Here is a 16,657-nt window from a genome sequence, read left to right on the forward strand (position 1 = left end):
ACTGGTGTCGAAGAGGGTTGATAAGGGTTGTCTGACGCATTCTTGGTGGTCATATCATTAGCGTTTATGCAAAGGATCGGTAACCAGCCTTAGTTGATTATTAAAATTGGGGGTTTTTGGGGTTAATTTTTGGTATCAGTCGCTTTTGATACTGTTGAAGTTGGATATTTCTCACAACCTTTGTGGGCGGAAATTCTTGTTCTTATGCTGGGGAATACCTTTCCAATCTGGTTATTCAGCATAAAGGTTACAGAAAATAATCTTGAGGATTTGCCTGATCCACAACGTAGAAGCTACCAATATGAACTGGAACAGAGATTAATTAATCTCGAGTAAGGGAAAGGTTTGCCATATTTATTAGTGGTCGATTGCTTCGGTTCAGATCTATGAGGACAGTTTTGGAGATTAGAGGCGGATTCAGTGTGTGTTTTTTTGTTGTTGTTGTGGTGATAATAGATTTGTTCCAGTACCAGGAGAAACTGGAAGTACTCCGGAGCAAACAGGGAGAAAATCGTTCCTGTACTATCTTCTTCTCTTATTTCTTCTTCTGATGGCAAACCGTAGTGAAAAGGAGCAAGAATTTTTTGCTCCGGAGCAACAGGGAGTAACTTCCATGTACTGGAAACCTAATGTCTCGGGCGCTATGGCGAGATTTTTTTGGGCTTGGACGCGACATTGCAAACTATTTCAAACATGCACTAAGTTGTATGAATATGTTTGTGTGAGTCTATGTTAGACCATACTATTGCACACAGTTGAATATGAATCGCACATTTTGCTTGTTTCTTTTGTTTATTATATTGGTATCACGATGTACTAGAAAATAACCGCCAAAATGACGGAAAAGAAATAGATGGTTGTGTCAGATTTAGGCTAGACAAAACTTTTTTAAACACCTGTGTATACCTTCATATCGATATATGCTTTGAAAATCATTGAACCACCACTACCGTCTACCGTTTGCTATATACCGGCACAAAGAACTCTCAACTAGCCTGTTGGAACTGATACTCTTCTTATAGCCCAAAATAAGTCTTTATATTTATTACAAAGTTTCAAAGATCTGACGGAACGCTTCTCAGCTGTTACCGAAGTTTCACATGTTCGCTCGGACAAAGGTTGTGTTAACCATCTCAAAGCAGACAAATGAGATTGCCTTTTCCGACCGTTTTACGAAGGATTGTTTTGTATATTTACCAACTCACAGAGAAAAAATAAATGGAGCTGTCCACGATGAGAGTTTGACAAGCATTTGCTGGAATATTGGGCTGGCTGATTTAAGAATCCCCTACTTCAGCTAGTGAAAATACAGAATTGCAAGCGTCTGAATTCAGTATTAATCGCGGGGACGGAATGAAATCTTACCCCCAATAAAATTCTAATCGCTAGGTCTGCTTTGCTGAGCTATATTCTCTTGCACAAGATTCTTCTGGATGTTCGTTAATTGGATTACACAGCCACCCATTCTAGTAATAAGGCCGCTGTGGAAAGTAAGGGGGTATCATAAAGATGTTTCTTTCGGTAGGAATCAAGAGAAGTTACCTACTGTGTGGAGAATCTGCATGATCTCTCGATATATCCCGCGTACAAACTACGCGGAGACAAACTGAAACGTTCCCTTAAGGAACGTTCCAAGCGATCTTTTGCAGAAATGCTAAGGTAAGTTATGCCACCATCCTCTGACGAGAGCGGCTCTGATGATCCTCGGAATCAGGAATAAGAATATATTGGCTCAAATGGCACGTTCTCCATATCTAGTAGGGGATATGCGCCTTGCCGTGTCTTTTCATTATTTCCTGAGTGGAAGGAAAGAACAAGGAAGAGGAAGTAGAATTGGAAGGGTGGGCAAAATAGCGTTGCATTGTGACGATGATTTTGGCGAATTGCACACTGACTTCATCATGTTTGACTGCTGATTATCTAATAAGAGTTGCTTAGGAAATGGTAAGTAGGAATTCATACCAATCTGACCCATATTAAAACCTCAACAACATGAGCCCCTTGAAGTTGATTACTTTTAAATGTCAACACCGTTTCGACTTTCAGTTTTGACATAAGAGTGACTTTTAGTAGGGGTATGCCCCAACTAACGAATTTGTGCTGTATAAGATTCCGTAGTCCGTAGTTCCGGATTCACAAAGATCACACGAAAAAGACTCAGCGCGCTGAATAGTTTCCATGTGATAATTGAGATTGCAGTGGTCAGTTTAAGCTCTGGTCAGCATGCCGCAGCTTCGAAAAATTTAGGAGATTTTCCGAAATCACTGGGTACAGTTGTTTCAGAAACGCCTTAGTTTGACGATACGTTTGTAGATTTCTCCAATAGTTGCGGTGCTCGGACAAAGCACAGAACCGTATTTTTTCTCTTATATAACTTGTCGAAATTGGCAGGGCGGGCTCAGGACCAACGAAGTCAATCGCTGCACATGCCCTGGCCAAATCATCAGCCCATTCATTTCCAGTAATACCGGAATATCCGGGCACCCAGAAAAGGTAGATAGTGTTTATAATGCCTAGTTCTTCGATTTGGGTTCGGCACGCGATCACTAGTGTGGACCGTGATTTGTCTGAGCTAAGATCTTTGACTACAGCTTGACTATCGGAGCAGAAGTTTATAACTTTGCCGGACATGCCTGTTGAAGGGCCGATTATACCCCGCACATAGTCGCGAAAATTTCTGCTTGGATACAGTACAGTATCTACCTAGTGAGTGAGATTGTTCCAATCTCATTTCACGACAGTAGACACCAGCACCACTACGTCCCTCCATCAGAGAATCGTCAATGTAACAAACCACTTGCGTTTGTTGTTGTTTCTCCATATAGCCAGACAACCACTCCACTCGAGAGGGAAACTTCACATGGAATGCCCTGTAAGGAAAACTACTTGGGAGTGTAATATCGCTGGGAGCAAGAATATTTTCACCCCATGTAACCATTTGTGACCACAGGCATGTATGACTGGTACCAAGGTCAACATGGTTACTGTTCCAAAGCTCAGTAACATGCAGTCTGTATGCACATGATACTGCTTCTTATTTGAGGTGTATGTGTAATGGTTTGATATTTAGAAGTACTTCAAGAGCAGCAGTCGATGTTGTAGTGAAAGCACGAGTCAACGCCATGAGCACCCTTCTTTGCTGTTGGTTAAGCTTTGACTGGACCGCCATCACTTCTCCCCTCTGCCACCACACAGGACATCCATATGACGGTATTGGACGTACAATTGTCGTGTAAATCTAATAGATGTATTTACACACCGAAATTTGGTTGTCGATTTCTGCAAAATTTTGCTGAATTTTCATCAGCTGAAGGTTTCAGCAATTTAAAATACTGATAGCTCAGCAATTCGAATTATGTCAATTTGACAGATTCTGATAATTTAACTTGTCGACACCACTGTTCGACAGCTCTTAATGCTTGTTGCATTAAGTCAAAGATTGTTCCGATGCAAAGTCCAGTAATTAGTATTTGGTAATCTTCAGCAAACCCGTAGATTGTGCATCCAAGGCAATTGGATTTCTCCAACAAGCCGTGGGCAACCAAGTTTCATAACAAAGGTGACAGAACGCCACCCTGAGAACAACCGCAAATACTCAACTTCCGTATTTCAGCCTGTCGCAGTGACGAGCAAAGAATGTGGTTACTAAGCATTGCGTTTATCAAACCCGAGATACATGCAGATACCCTATGACCGCGCGTCGCTTCCAGAATAGGACAGATTGTCTAAAGCACCCTCAATATCTAGGAATACACCCAAGCTAGATTGCTTGAGCGAGAAGGCCTTCTCAACGTTGTAAATAATATCGTGAAGCAGAGTGATCGTGGATTTCCCACACTGATATGCTTTGTTTATTCAGGTAAAACATTTTTGAAGCAGTTGACAGCCACTAGTAGCAGCGATAGTATCCTTCGATGGCTAAATCATCGAACGAGGTCACGTATTTCACTGTTTTACAGTGGAATTGCAATTGTTATCCCGATAATTGATTCTTTCGAAATTTTAATAAATAGTTTGAAATGTGATGCTTTCACATTATGTGATACTTGGTTAACTTCTTATATAGAGCTTAACTTCCACGAATTTAATATTCGTCTAGATCGAGAATAATATTGCGCTCAACAGAAATATGCTAGCAATGAGCAGATGGCATAAGCTTTTTTGGCTCATGTCTAAGCCCGCTTCTATACAATTTTTGTCAATGACATTGATCAATGTCTTGACAGTTACTGCACGCTAAGGCAACTTGCATACGACGGTGTGGTTTCTGTTATAGGACCCAAAGTTGTCGAATGCCACGACATTCTTTCATATCCATATCATCAGGAACGAGAGCATCTACGAAGCGTTGTTTTGAACGAAACATTGCGTAGCTCCAATCGTGGGTGATCAAAATGAAATGCAGCTTGTGTCTGAACGTCGGACTCGTAGATGACAGTTACAGAATCATCCCTCGGATTCGTATACTTCTTATGGAGAAGATCAGTGAAAACCATAGTACCAGTAGTTATTTAAAACGCTACTATATGACATTGTATATCAATTTTTCCCCGACCTTGGCATATCCCCGGATCCTTAATAACCCTCTATTATCTATGGATACTTCATCCAAAAAAACAAGATTATGAAGATCCCAATTAATCAAGGCTAGTTCATTCACAAACCGGCAAATTTGAATGTTCTGTATTTGGATAGCTCGTCGTTCCAGAACTTTGTATGTGTATCCTTCGGCATGCAATATCCGCGATATTGAAGATGTACTTATTGGACACTGGAAGGTTTTCTCAAACTGATGCTTTGCTTCATCAAGAAACATAATAGGGTTTCTGTTGAACAAATGTATAAGCCATCGTCATTTTACTGTAGTAAACTGGAGAAACACTTTTTTCCTTTCTTTGCGAGATACCATACCATCAGCTTCGTAATGCTTAATCCAGCAGGCAATCGTGGTGTGGTGTTTCCCAAATATTCTAGCACAGGCCGTTTTGGATAGCCCCAGGAAAAAATATGCGTATAGAGCATGATATTTAGTATTAGAAGAGGCATGTCTGCCCAACACCTCCTTTTTTATACGATCCATTGCTGTTTCAGTTATATAACAATAAATATAAATTCGATATCTTTAGAAAACCGATTAAAACACATCCTTTTCGAAAAGTATTCACCGAAGATTTGATGTTTGTTTATTTACATTACAATGATTGACAGTTTATATCTGACTTGCGCACAACTATGATCATGACCGTGCGGCGCATGGCTAAAACAGCAGGATGTAGATTTTAGAAAAGATGCGCAATATTTGTTCTGATTAAAATATTCTATATTATGTACCAATCTCATGCTTCTGGAAAAATCAAAGATTTAGTCTTTATATCCGCATTTAAACGATCATAACGTTTTTTTTCCATCGGAATACAGCAAAACAAAATAATATATATTCGTTGTTAGACATTACGAAAAATATCTTCATGCCTCTTCATTTTTGTAAGTTGCGACTTCCGGGATAACTTTCTCCTGTTTGCTCAGTACTTCCAATATACTGGAAGACAATTTTTACATGAAGTTCGAAATATTTTCATACTTACGCTACACAGCCTGTTGATTTCGAAAAGAGGCATTTCCGCATTATTCCGCACACAGAACAGAATCCACGATAACCGCGCTACCGGATCTCTCGGGAACTTCAGTTCTGGATAATATGTTTGATTTCGTCTGCAAAATAATGCCTGCACTTCATAATTACAGACGGATGTTATAGAAAAAAGCGGTACAGCGCAAATTCGTTAGTTGGGTCACGACTGCGCCCCAACTAGCGAATCGTATCCGTTAATTGGGGCAACTGACAGCTGACAAAAATTACCCAAGGGAAACGCTGATTTTTTGTTTTCTTTCATAAAAAAACAAACAGAAATATTTTACAATTCACAAAAGTTGGCTGTTTCTTTCCAGTTTAAAGTTGTTTTATTGTGACAAAGTATGTCATTAGTGTTCTTTTTGCCATCAATTATTTTTTGATAAATTCCTTCACATAAAACAGGGAATGGATACACCGTCGGGAAAAAGCCGATAAAGCACAAACATACTACGTTGACACTATCTAAAAAAGATTGGATAATGTGATTGAATACATCAGAGATGACCTTCAAAAGTTACTAAACTAACGTCTCTGCGACACAAACTAATTGATGCTGAATGAAGAAGCCAAATATTTAACACATTTATTTCACTAAAATCATTCCGAAATATGAATTCAAAAAATAAAATTCCATTGAATTTCAAAGTATGATTTTTTTCTGGATCGCCACAGAAATCAACAAATGAACCCCTTGAATTCAATGACATTCAAACGTCAATCAGTTTTTGACTTTCAGTTTTGACATAAGAGTATCTTTTAGTTGGGGCATGCCCCAACTAGCGAACACCCAACTAACGAACCGCCCAACTAGCGAACACCCAACTATCGAATTTGCGCTATATATCGAGAAAACAAAAAAATCAACACAGTTAAAGGCTAGTTTACAGTTCGGAAAACGTGTCACGGGATTTATGTCCCTGTGTATTTTAAATGAAGCTCGGGATTTCAAATCCCGTGACGGGATATGAGTCTACACAAAAATGACAGTTTTTCTGAAGTGTAAACCCAACCGCGGGAAACATCACGGGATTTTAAAACTCTCCACACAGAAATCCGGCCGGGAACAATTCAACACAAATTGTTTCCGACGGGAAAAAGAGTATTTTTATAAGGTTTGCAATTCCCTGCAAGTTTGATACTGTTTGTATTTTTAAGAAACAGCAGAGTTTTTGGTTTGACAGTTTGGAGAGATCTCGGCGGGAAATTTTCCCTGATCAAATCCCGACGCAAATCCCGTGCGAAATCCCGTCATCCATTTCCCGAACTGTAAACTAGCCTTAACAAACGTCGTTTTATGTTTGATATCACAATATGACAACACTTCCAAGTAGCCCTTTAGTACTTTTAGTTTCCAAGCCGAAGGTTTGCCTATGTCACTTTCGTCCAATCACGAGCTGGTTCAGAATTGGTTCAAAAACAGGGGACAGAGCTGGCGGATCCCACAGTTTATAAAGAAACTATTAAAAACTCTGGCGGATCCTATCCTAGGGTTATTCCACTTTTATTGAAAATGCGTAGTTTTCTACGCAATAATGGATACTTTATTTTATCAGTGTATATCACTGATAAAATCAAGTACCCATTAATGCGTAGAAAACTACTCATTTTCAATAAAAGTGGAATAACCCATTAAATGGGTAAAGCGTTTGTACCCATAAATGAGTACAGGCCTTGTACCTGGGTATGTTTCATCCATTTTTTTCGCAGAACTGTTACATCAAAATGCGTAAAAAATACTCATTCATGAAATTCGCGCCAGAATGAAAAATACTGTCAATAAAATTATTTCTGATTTAAAAAAACAGACGTTGTTTGCGGGGCATTGCCGAAATGTTCTGTTTCCGCCACGGACTCTGATGCAGGGCGATAATTTGCAGGTTGCACTACGATCCTTAGTTTGCAGGTTAACTCGCTTGAAATAAAGCTTAAGGATTTTTCACCCATTATCAAGATCAATATACCCATTGACATTACCTCATCGAGTGGTTTTTTTGTTGCCCAATCGGATACCTTGGGATCATTTATTTATTATTCTTCATTCGAAGAATTTTTATTTTCCAGTGCCATATTAACGCTATCGATCCTACTTTAGTTACGTCTGCTGTAGCCCTGCGCCGTTGGATTGGTCACTTGGACGACAATATTGCTGAAGTCCAAATGCTTCAACATTTCTTTCGTCTCTGGGTCGACCTCAATAATATCCTGCTCCAGGGCGGAGACCTCTGGTACGTAGTTATCTCGGCGCTCACGTTCTTCTTCTTGCAGTTTGATCGAAATGCCCCGAACTTGCGAGTTGCGCAATCGCTTCATCAGATGTGTAACAAAACCGGCAATCTTGTTACGCAGCGGCTTGGTCGGAATGATGGCCACCTCCTCCACTATGCGCTTATTTGTATGGAAATCCATGGTCAGTCGAGTGTAGTACTTCTCGATGATTACCTTGGAAGCCTTCTTTACGGTCTTGGTACGAACACGACCCATTTTGAGTTAATTTTCACTGCTGCCGATCACTAAGAAAACGTGTAGAAAAAAAGGAAGTTGTGAAATGGATAAAAAGTACTCATTGTTAGAAACAAAAAATACCCATTTTTTGACAGCTCGAATAACTTCCGCAATTTGAATACATAAAAAGGGTAAAGCTTTTTTACTGTATAGAGTACTTGACAATCTGTAATTGAAAAATTAGCTTTTCGGTCGGATTATTAGCATGGTGGATCGAACTCAACCGGTATTGCAGTCTCCGGAATAAGTTTCACATTGATACAGAGCATTTAAACACCATTATAAATACTTCCGGAAAGCGATTTCCAACGTTTAAATAGACATTTATTCTCCGACCTAACCCCCTTCTTTCTTATTTTTAATCAAAAGATTACACATTTTTAAGGATATTTTCGTTAAAATGAGACTTTTTAGAGCTATAGTGATTTTTTAATGATTTATTAAAGTTTAAAAAATGCAAGAATGTTGAATATTTTTTTCACCTTTGCAAGAATGGTGAGACCCAAAAAGTGTGTTTGGGCAGCACTGGTTTGTATATTTTTTCTTAAGTTCTTGGCAACGCGGCAAATGAAGTGGTGAGTCGCGGTACAAAATTCATTGGCAATGTAAACAAAATAAAGTGAACTTCTCGCTGTAGAGCATTGCACGAAAATGTTTAACCTCACCTATTTGACAGTTCAGAGAGTTTGTTTACATGGTATTGGAATGTTTTGTTGATTCGATCATAGTATGAGAAACTTGGTTCGGTTCGATGCTAAATATTAACACCTTGTAAACTAGCTCGCTCAATTGTAATTTGTCACCATCATGCAATGTTCCGTTAAATTTGGCATTTCGACTTTTGTTGTACATGATTCGTTGAAGTGAGCCATTTCTAGGCAAACATTTGAAAAAGGCTTACTCCAAAATGCAAGTTGATAGTTGATGCAAAAATGGAAATTAAAAGTATTTTTTTCTAATTTGATGCGAATTTGTTATACATTCCTAGCGTAATTTGCCCCTAGTTCTGTGCTCATATTAAATCCACATTTTGTGTGCAAACCCGAACTGGGTATTTCATACAAAAACACATGCACATGTTCGCCTGTGCAACCTCACCATTTCTCATTCTCACTCTAATCAAAACTAACGTGGATTCTTTTTGCCTTGTGCGAATCGTTCTCGTGTACGCACCCGGTGTACGTACACGGATGCTTGAACTATAGTTTTTACACCGTTCGCTTAGGTTCGAGGCGAACCTGTACATCGAGACGGAGCATGTTTAAGGTTGAATGCGTGCACGAAATTTTGTACATAGTTACAAACCTGTCGATATTCATGGGAGATCTTGTTCCAAGAGCAGATGTTCATGATAACTCTTGATCAAATTGTCTGAAACAAAAAATTTAGTAAGATTTATAAAGCTTAAACTTGTAGTTCTTCGATGAACCAAAAAAGAAAATAGAAAAAAGTTTTAATTTCGGAAAATGGCATCAAAAAAACTGAAAAAGCTTATATTTTAATGTTAAATTCGCTTACTTTTCTTCAAATAATGTGGAGAAATTTTTTTAATTCAATTTTCCGTGACTCATCGACTGGCTACACATATTATGCACTCTCATTAAAATATGAAGTTAATCAGCTGAAAAGTTTTTGAGTTATCGCGTCTGCCAATTTGAAAAATGCGGTTTCGTGGAAAACCCCTATTAAAGTCTGGTCATCAAATTAGATTTATCCTGAGACGAGACATGCAAATAGCAAAAAATCGAACGTCAAATGCAGCCAGTCTATTTAAACTATATGAAGCAGAAAGAGAGGCTATGTGAGACGAACTATAGAATGAACAGAAAAAAAAGAAAACATCTATCGGCAAGTCACGTTTCAGGATTTAACTTATTTTTTCTATCTTTTGGTGTAATATCAGGCCTTAAAAGAATTTGCTTGCGTTTGGTGTCCAAGTAGAAACAATATGCGCAATCATACGAAATAAAACTGTATCAAATTTTTAAATATTATAATGAATTTGACCAAAACTTTTCTCAATGTTTAAGTTTGGCAGTTAGACCCTCTTCAAATTTTTGGGTAGAATTTTGTTTAGTTCATGCAATCAATTTCATTTGGTTTGCTTTTTTGCTGAATCACAACGTTAGTCACAAAACATTTTGACCATCTTTGTTAATTGATGACCATTACAACCCATTCTAGGTCCGCTCCAGTTGCAGCTGTTTCGTCCCGTTCGGCACCGAGTCAACCGATGGTCCAGCATGTGACGCGCTCGGCTGTTGCTACGTCAATGGCAGCCACCAGCTAGGGACTTGGATTAAAGTCAAAAATATCAGATACGCCAGGTGGTGTTGCTGCAATCGGTTTGCCGTTGGACATTCCCCTAACTAGAATATTCAGCGGTTCCGATTCGAAGGAGGCAGCCACAGAAGCACAGACTGCTTTGGTTCAGCAATACGCTCCGGCAGGACGATGCTCGTGGAGGATCACGCAGTTCCGGTCCTGTGCACAAGAACAGGTCGATTTGACCCTGTGCGAAGGTTTCAACGAGTCGCTCAGGCATTAGTAGCAGAGTCCTTGCACCTACAGCTTGTCGAGTGAGCAATTCCGACGAAACCACACCGTTCGCACCAAGTTGGATCACAGTGCGACGTCGAGAAGAAGACTTCCCGAGAGCTACAAGCAATGCTACAAGATTAAATAGCAGGGTGTTTTAACGTGACCATAGTATAACGTAGCGGATTTAGACATATTTATCCCGCAGAATAAGATAGCAAAATTACCCAAAAAGTAAGAGCTGACAGCCGAAGTGAAGAAACACACATCCTCTCCAGAAGCAAGCAATAACGGAACGCAGCATAATTCCTCACAATGAATAGACCTTTCTCGTTCGACCTAACCCCCTTTTTTCTTATTTTTATTCAAAAGACTACACATTTTTAAGAATATTTCCGCTGAAATGAGACTTTTTAGAGCTATCGTGATTTTTTAATGATTTTTTTAAATTTGAAAAATGCAAGAATGGTGAGTATTTTTTTCACCTTTGCAAGAATGGTGGGACTCAAAATATGTGTTTGGGCAGCACTGTTTTGTATATTTTTGCTTGGCTTCCTGGCAACGCGGCAAATGAAGTGGTGAGTCGCGGTACAAAGTTCATTGGTTATGTATACAAACTAAAGTGAACCTCTCGGTAGAGAACGTTACATGGTAATGTTTAACCTCACTTTTTTGACAGTTCAAAGAGATTGTTTACATGATCTTGGATTTTTTGTTGATTTGATCATAGTATGAGAAACTTGGTTTGGTTCGCTGCCAAATGTTAACACTTTCCCAACAAGGTCGCTCAGCTGTATTTTTTAATTGATGTCGGCATCATACATTGTTCCGTTAAATTTAACATTTTCTTTTCTTGTGCATGATTCATTGAAGAAGCAAGGAATTTCTAGCCAAACATTTGAAAAAGGCCTACTGCCAAATGCAAACAAATCGAATTTTGATGTTCTCTATTAAAATCCTGGGACAGAACCTGTGGATAGATGTTTTCTTTTTCTTTTTTCTGTTCATTTTATCTCTTGTCTTGCATAGCCACTCTTTCTTCCTCACATATTTTAAATGAACTGGCTACATTTGACAGTCCCCCCTGACTGCATTTGACGGTTCCCTTTGGCTGCATTTGACAGCTCCCCTGGCTACAATTGACATTAGGTTTTTTCGTATCCACACGTTCCGTCCCAGTTAAAAACTATCTATCTGGCCATTTACATAAACATAACGCAACAATGGATTACGAAGAATTTTGATAATGTTTTTATAACAAATTATAAAAGAGCCCGGCTGGTATAAAAGTCCTAACTAACAATACACTTATTATAAAATGATTATAGGGGGTTATTGTAGCTGATTCCAAAAGGATTATAAAGGCAGTGAAATACGTACTTAATGAATTAAGGGGTGTGTCTGATGTAAACAATATGCGCAATCAAACTAAATAAAACAGTATTCAATTTTTAAATAGAATTAAAAAAAAATTTTGGGTAGAATTTAGATTACTTTATCGTTGTTGCGATCAATTTCGTTTGGTTTGTTTTGTTCACAATGTTAGTCGCAGAGCATTGTGGTGATCTATGGCAATTGATGACCTTTACACCCCATACTAGGTCCGCTCCTGTTGCAGTTGTTTCGCCCTGTCCGGCACCGAGTCAACCGATGGTCCAACCTGCGCCGCACTCGTCTGTCGCTATGTCAATGGCAGGGACTTGGATTAAAGGCCAAAATTTCAGCTACGGTTGGTGGTGTTGCAGCAATCGGTTTGCCTTTGGCCACGTTGGACATTCGGCTAACGGGAATATTCAGCGACTCCGATTCGAAGGAAGCAGCGCCAGTAGCAGACTGCTTCGGTTCAGCAATACGCTCCGGTATCGGACGAAGCTAACACTCCGACAGGACGAAGGTTTCAACGAGGGGCTCAGGCATAAGTAGCAGAGTCCTTGCACTTCCTGCTTGTCGAGTGAACATTTTCGACGAAACCACTGCCCCTCTCGCCAAGTTTGATCACCGTAATAAGTGCGACGTCAGCAGTATAGTGCCAGGATTAGTCGAGAACAGTGCCAGGACTGACTTGCCAAGAGCTACAAGATTAAATAGCAATGCGTTTTTAAAGTGATCATAGTATAACGTAGAGGCTTTAGCCAGATGATTTATTCAGCAGAATAAGATAGCAAAATTACCCAAAACATAAGACCTGGCTGCCGAAGTGAATCCACACACATCATCACCTACAGAGGCAAGCAATATTGGAACGCAGCGAAATTCCTCACAATGAATTGATCTCGTTAGGTGAAATTCCAGGAAGTACAATTTTCATAGCACAATTTAGTCGACCGAAATTGTAGTCCTCAGTCGAGAGAGAGACTGATAGAGTAGCAGCAGCTAGGAATTTTCTTTCGAAAGCTAGCAGCGGTTTCGCGTATCCTGCGCTAAGTAGAGAGCGTTAAGACAGATCTCCGAAACATGTCAAGTGCTATCAGAAGAGAAAAAACGTCGCATCTATGACCAGTACGACAAGTACGGCCTGCTGACCAACGGTTCCGTCCGGTACCACCATAACACACGGCACCGGCGACACAAATATATTCACAACATACTAATTACTTATCCTTCCGAAAAAGTAAATAAATTGACTATGCAATTTATCATTCGCTGCCTAGTTATTTCCTGCCAATTTGAACACGACAGCAGTTGCAGCTTTATTGCGGTGCAAAAATGATGGCAACTCGGGATATAATATAAATTTACATATAATTTCTCCTCCCTGATATTCTTCCAGAATGTATAATGCACTGCATTCTTATCACTCCTATCAAATCCTTCTAACTCCTTATCGTCAGTGCCGAGCACTGTTTTGCATTTGCCGGCTAAATCAACGACAATGCGATAATCGTCAATCGACGAAACTTTCGCTGTAATGAAACTTGAACACGAATAATAAATAATTGTTCCATTCGAAAGCGATAACCTTGTTGTCCTCATGTTTGCAGCTATCATACGCTGGTAGGCATTCTGACTTATGGAAACGTTTTTCGGTATGGGCATTGAACGATCATTTCAACAACTTATCATCGACCGAATTCGTTACCTATAAAGTTCAGGTAAACTTCACCACCTAAAAATGAGTAATAAATCGGATCATCTTGTTAGGACTCAACTCACGAGCAAACAAACAAATGTGTACAAATCTTTATCCATCATCCAGAAAGCAATCGTTTTATAGCCCAATGCTTGATCTTACGATTCAGCATATGCCACCGGGTTTTGCATCCAGCGCCGATTGGTCAATGTATGAACCAGGGGTGACATTACGCATCTCGAAACGAAAGGTTTATTGTGTTCAAGCTTGTGTGAAAAGGTCGATTCGAATTGGTTGCATAATGTGGCACCAGGTTCCCATTGTTCCAATCCTCATCCCTCTTGAGCTGATAGTCTTTCAAAGAGCATCGAAAGTATTCAAGTAATGTAAATTTTAAAAGTCCATGTAAACAAGTCTTAGGTAAACAAGCACACTGAACTGTCAGAAAAGTGTGGTTATACATTTTCATACAATGCTCTATGTTTTTGACAGGTATATGAATGAATCATTTCAGCATCAGTGATGTCAGGTCTATTTAAACAATAGCCTGCAGTGAAAGTATAAAAGTCTGCAGATTGCTACAAAAATCTTCAATAAATTTGACATAGAAATGTAGTATGTATTTATTTTAAATGATCAAAAATGTTGAAGGCTTGTGTATAAATTGGCTGGCATAGGCTTTGTTCTGCTAAATATTTGTAATCTGCAAAATATCTGCAGTGAAAATGCAAAATCTGCAGATTTACTAATATATATGCAGATCTGGCATCCTTTTAGTATTCCCCACAGGAAATTCATCCAAATGGTGTAAAAACACGGGGAAACAAGGCAAGATAGGTATTCAGAATATGGGGTTAAATGAGCAGCTTGCACTATTTTTGATTTTTTCAATAGTTAGAGGTACCAAATCATCGCGGCAATCGGCAGTAACGAAGCGGGGATAAAAAAGGAAGCATCCTATCATATAAAATTTTTTGACGAGAAAGGTCTATTGCTCTGGTTAGATTAAATCCCAGGAAGTATAATTTTCAATGCATTATTTAGTCAGCCGAAATTGAAGTCCTCAGTCGAGAGAGAGAGAGAGAGAGAGAGAGAGAGAGAGAGAGAGAGAGAGAGAGAGAGAGAGAGAGAGAGAGAGAGAGAGAGAGAGAGAGAGAGAGAGAGAGATTGATAGGGTAGCAGCAGCTAGGAATTATCTTTCGAAAGCTAGCAGCGGTCGTGACCAGAACCACCACCGATGCGGAAATCAAAAAGGCGCACAAAAAACGCGCTACGATGGCACCCAGATAAAAATCCAGAAGAATCGTATCGACGGTTTAAGGAGATCTCCAAAGCATAAAGTGCTCAAATGCTGTCAGATGAGAAAAATCGTCGCATTCCAGAAGAATCGTATCGACGGTTTAAGGAGATCTCCAAAGCATATAAAGTGCTGTCAGATGAGAAAAATCGTCGCATGGTCAACAACAGCAGAAACAGCGTGTGGGTTTTCGGATATAGGAACGGTAAAAGAAAACACTCGCGAGAACTGGAAAAAGAACAAATTTATGGTAAACGTATTATAAACGTGTTAACGCGACAACCGCATGGAAAGTTATGACACATTAGTTTTCTTCTCTGTGTTGTGCTCGAGGGGAAGTTCAAAGGTGTACAGTCACTGTAATGCAAGGGGCACTTGGATGCGTATTGATGAGTGAAGATGTAATTATTGTACCTCTCAACAAATTCTTGGTTATATTGTTTTAAGGTTTAACCAAAGATGCTTAAGGAAAAACATGGCCATAAAGTAATTAAGTAATTTATACCTGGGCGAATGACCACCAGGTTAAAGCCCTCAATAAACAAATTTCAACTACAATTAATTTATACCTACAATAAAAGCTACATTTAGAAACGCATAATCGAATATTGAAAGTGATTTTTCTCCATGCGACTTAGGCCCTAATGAAAGATTTATATCGATGTCTTCATTTTAAAGACATTTGAAAGGGTATATATATATATATATATATATATATATATATATATATATATATATATATATATATATATATATATATATATATATATATATATATATATATATATATATATATATATATATATATATATATATATATATATATATATATATATATATATATATATATATATATATATATATATATATATATATATATATATATATATATATATATATATATATCCCTTTGAATTATCGGTTAGTGGATTTTTCTGCTCTTTCTGATTATCTGAACAATATCGATTGGGTTTCACTGTTCTTCGCATCCGGAGATGTTGATGATATGGCTGTAGACTTTTGTGGCCAAATCAATCGCTGGCTTGAATTGAATGTTCCTCGTGTCAGACCTCCCCTTTCCCCTGCTTGGAGTATGTATCAATTGCGTAAATTCCAACGCGAGCAGAATGCCTTTCAACGTAAACTCCGACGCCAGCGGACCTTTACACACCGTTGCAATTTCCATCGATCTGTCAATGCATACCGTTCTTTAAACGCAAGTTTGTACAAATCATATGTACTCCGAATGCAAACTAACCTGCGACGCAACCCTCGAAGTTTTTGGCGGTTTGTTAATTCGAATAGAAAGAACTCATCGGTACCATCAAATGTGTTTCATGAAGATTCGGTTGCCACATCAGTGTCTGAGTCATGTGAACTGTTTGCGCGGCATTTTACTAGTGTCTTTTCGAGCAGTTTTACATCGAGACAAGAGGCGGAAGATGCTGCTTCCGATGTTCCCAGCGGTATGATTGATTTGAGAACTTTCGTCATTACTCCAGAATTGGTTAAACAGGCATCGAAGAAACTGAAATGCTCGTTTGCTCCCCGGCCAGATGGTTTTCCCGCAGTTGTCATTCTTCGTTGTATCAATGCTTTGGCTGGACCGCTGAGT

General features: G+C 39.0%; 1 protein-coding gene across 1 annotated transcript; it reads right to left on the reverse strand.

The window, feature by feature from the left end:
- Window positions 1-7,618: 7,618 nt before the first annotated feature.
- LOC131693157 (small ribosomal subunit protein eS17) lies at window positions 7,619-8,169 on the reverse strand. Its single transcript, XM_058980751.1, has one exon. It carries the CDS (start codon window positions 8,114-8,116, stop codon window positions 7,724-7,726), a length of 393 nt encoding a protein of 130 aa, XP_058836734.1. The 5' UTR covers window positions 8,117-8,169; the 3' UTR covers window positions 7,619-7,723.
- Window positions 8,170-16,657: the final 8,488 nt, after the last annotated feature.

Source organism: Topomyia yanbarensis, chromosome 3, assembly GCF_030247195.1.
Source record: "Topomyia yanbarensis strain Yona2022 chromosome 3, ASM3024719v1, whole genome shotgun sequence".
Classification (NCBI taxonomy): domain Eukaryota; kingdom Metazoa; phylum Arthropoda; class Insecta; order Diptera; family Culicidae; genus Topomyia; species Topomyia yanbarensis.

Coding starts and splice junctions, on each gene's coding strand:
- LOC131693157 (XM_058980751.1), bottom strand. CDS start 8,116: ATGGGTCGTGTTCGTACCAAGACCGTAAAGAAGGCTTCCAAGGTAATC.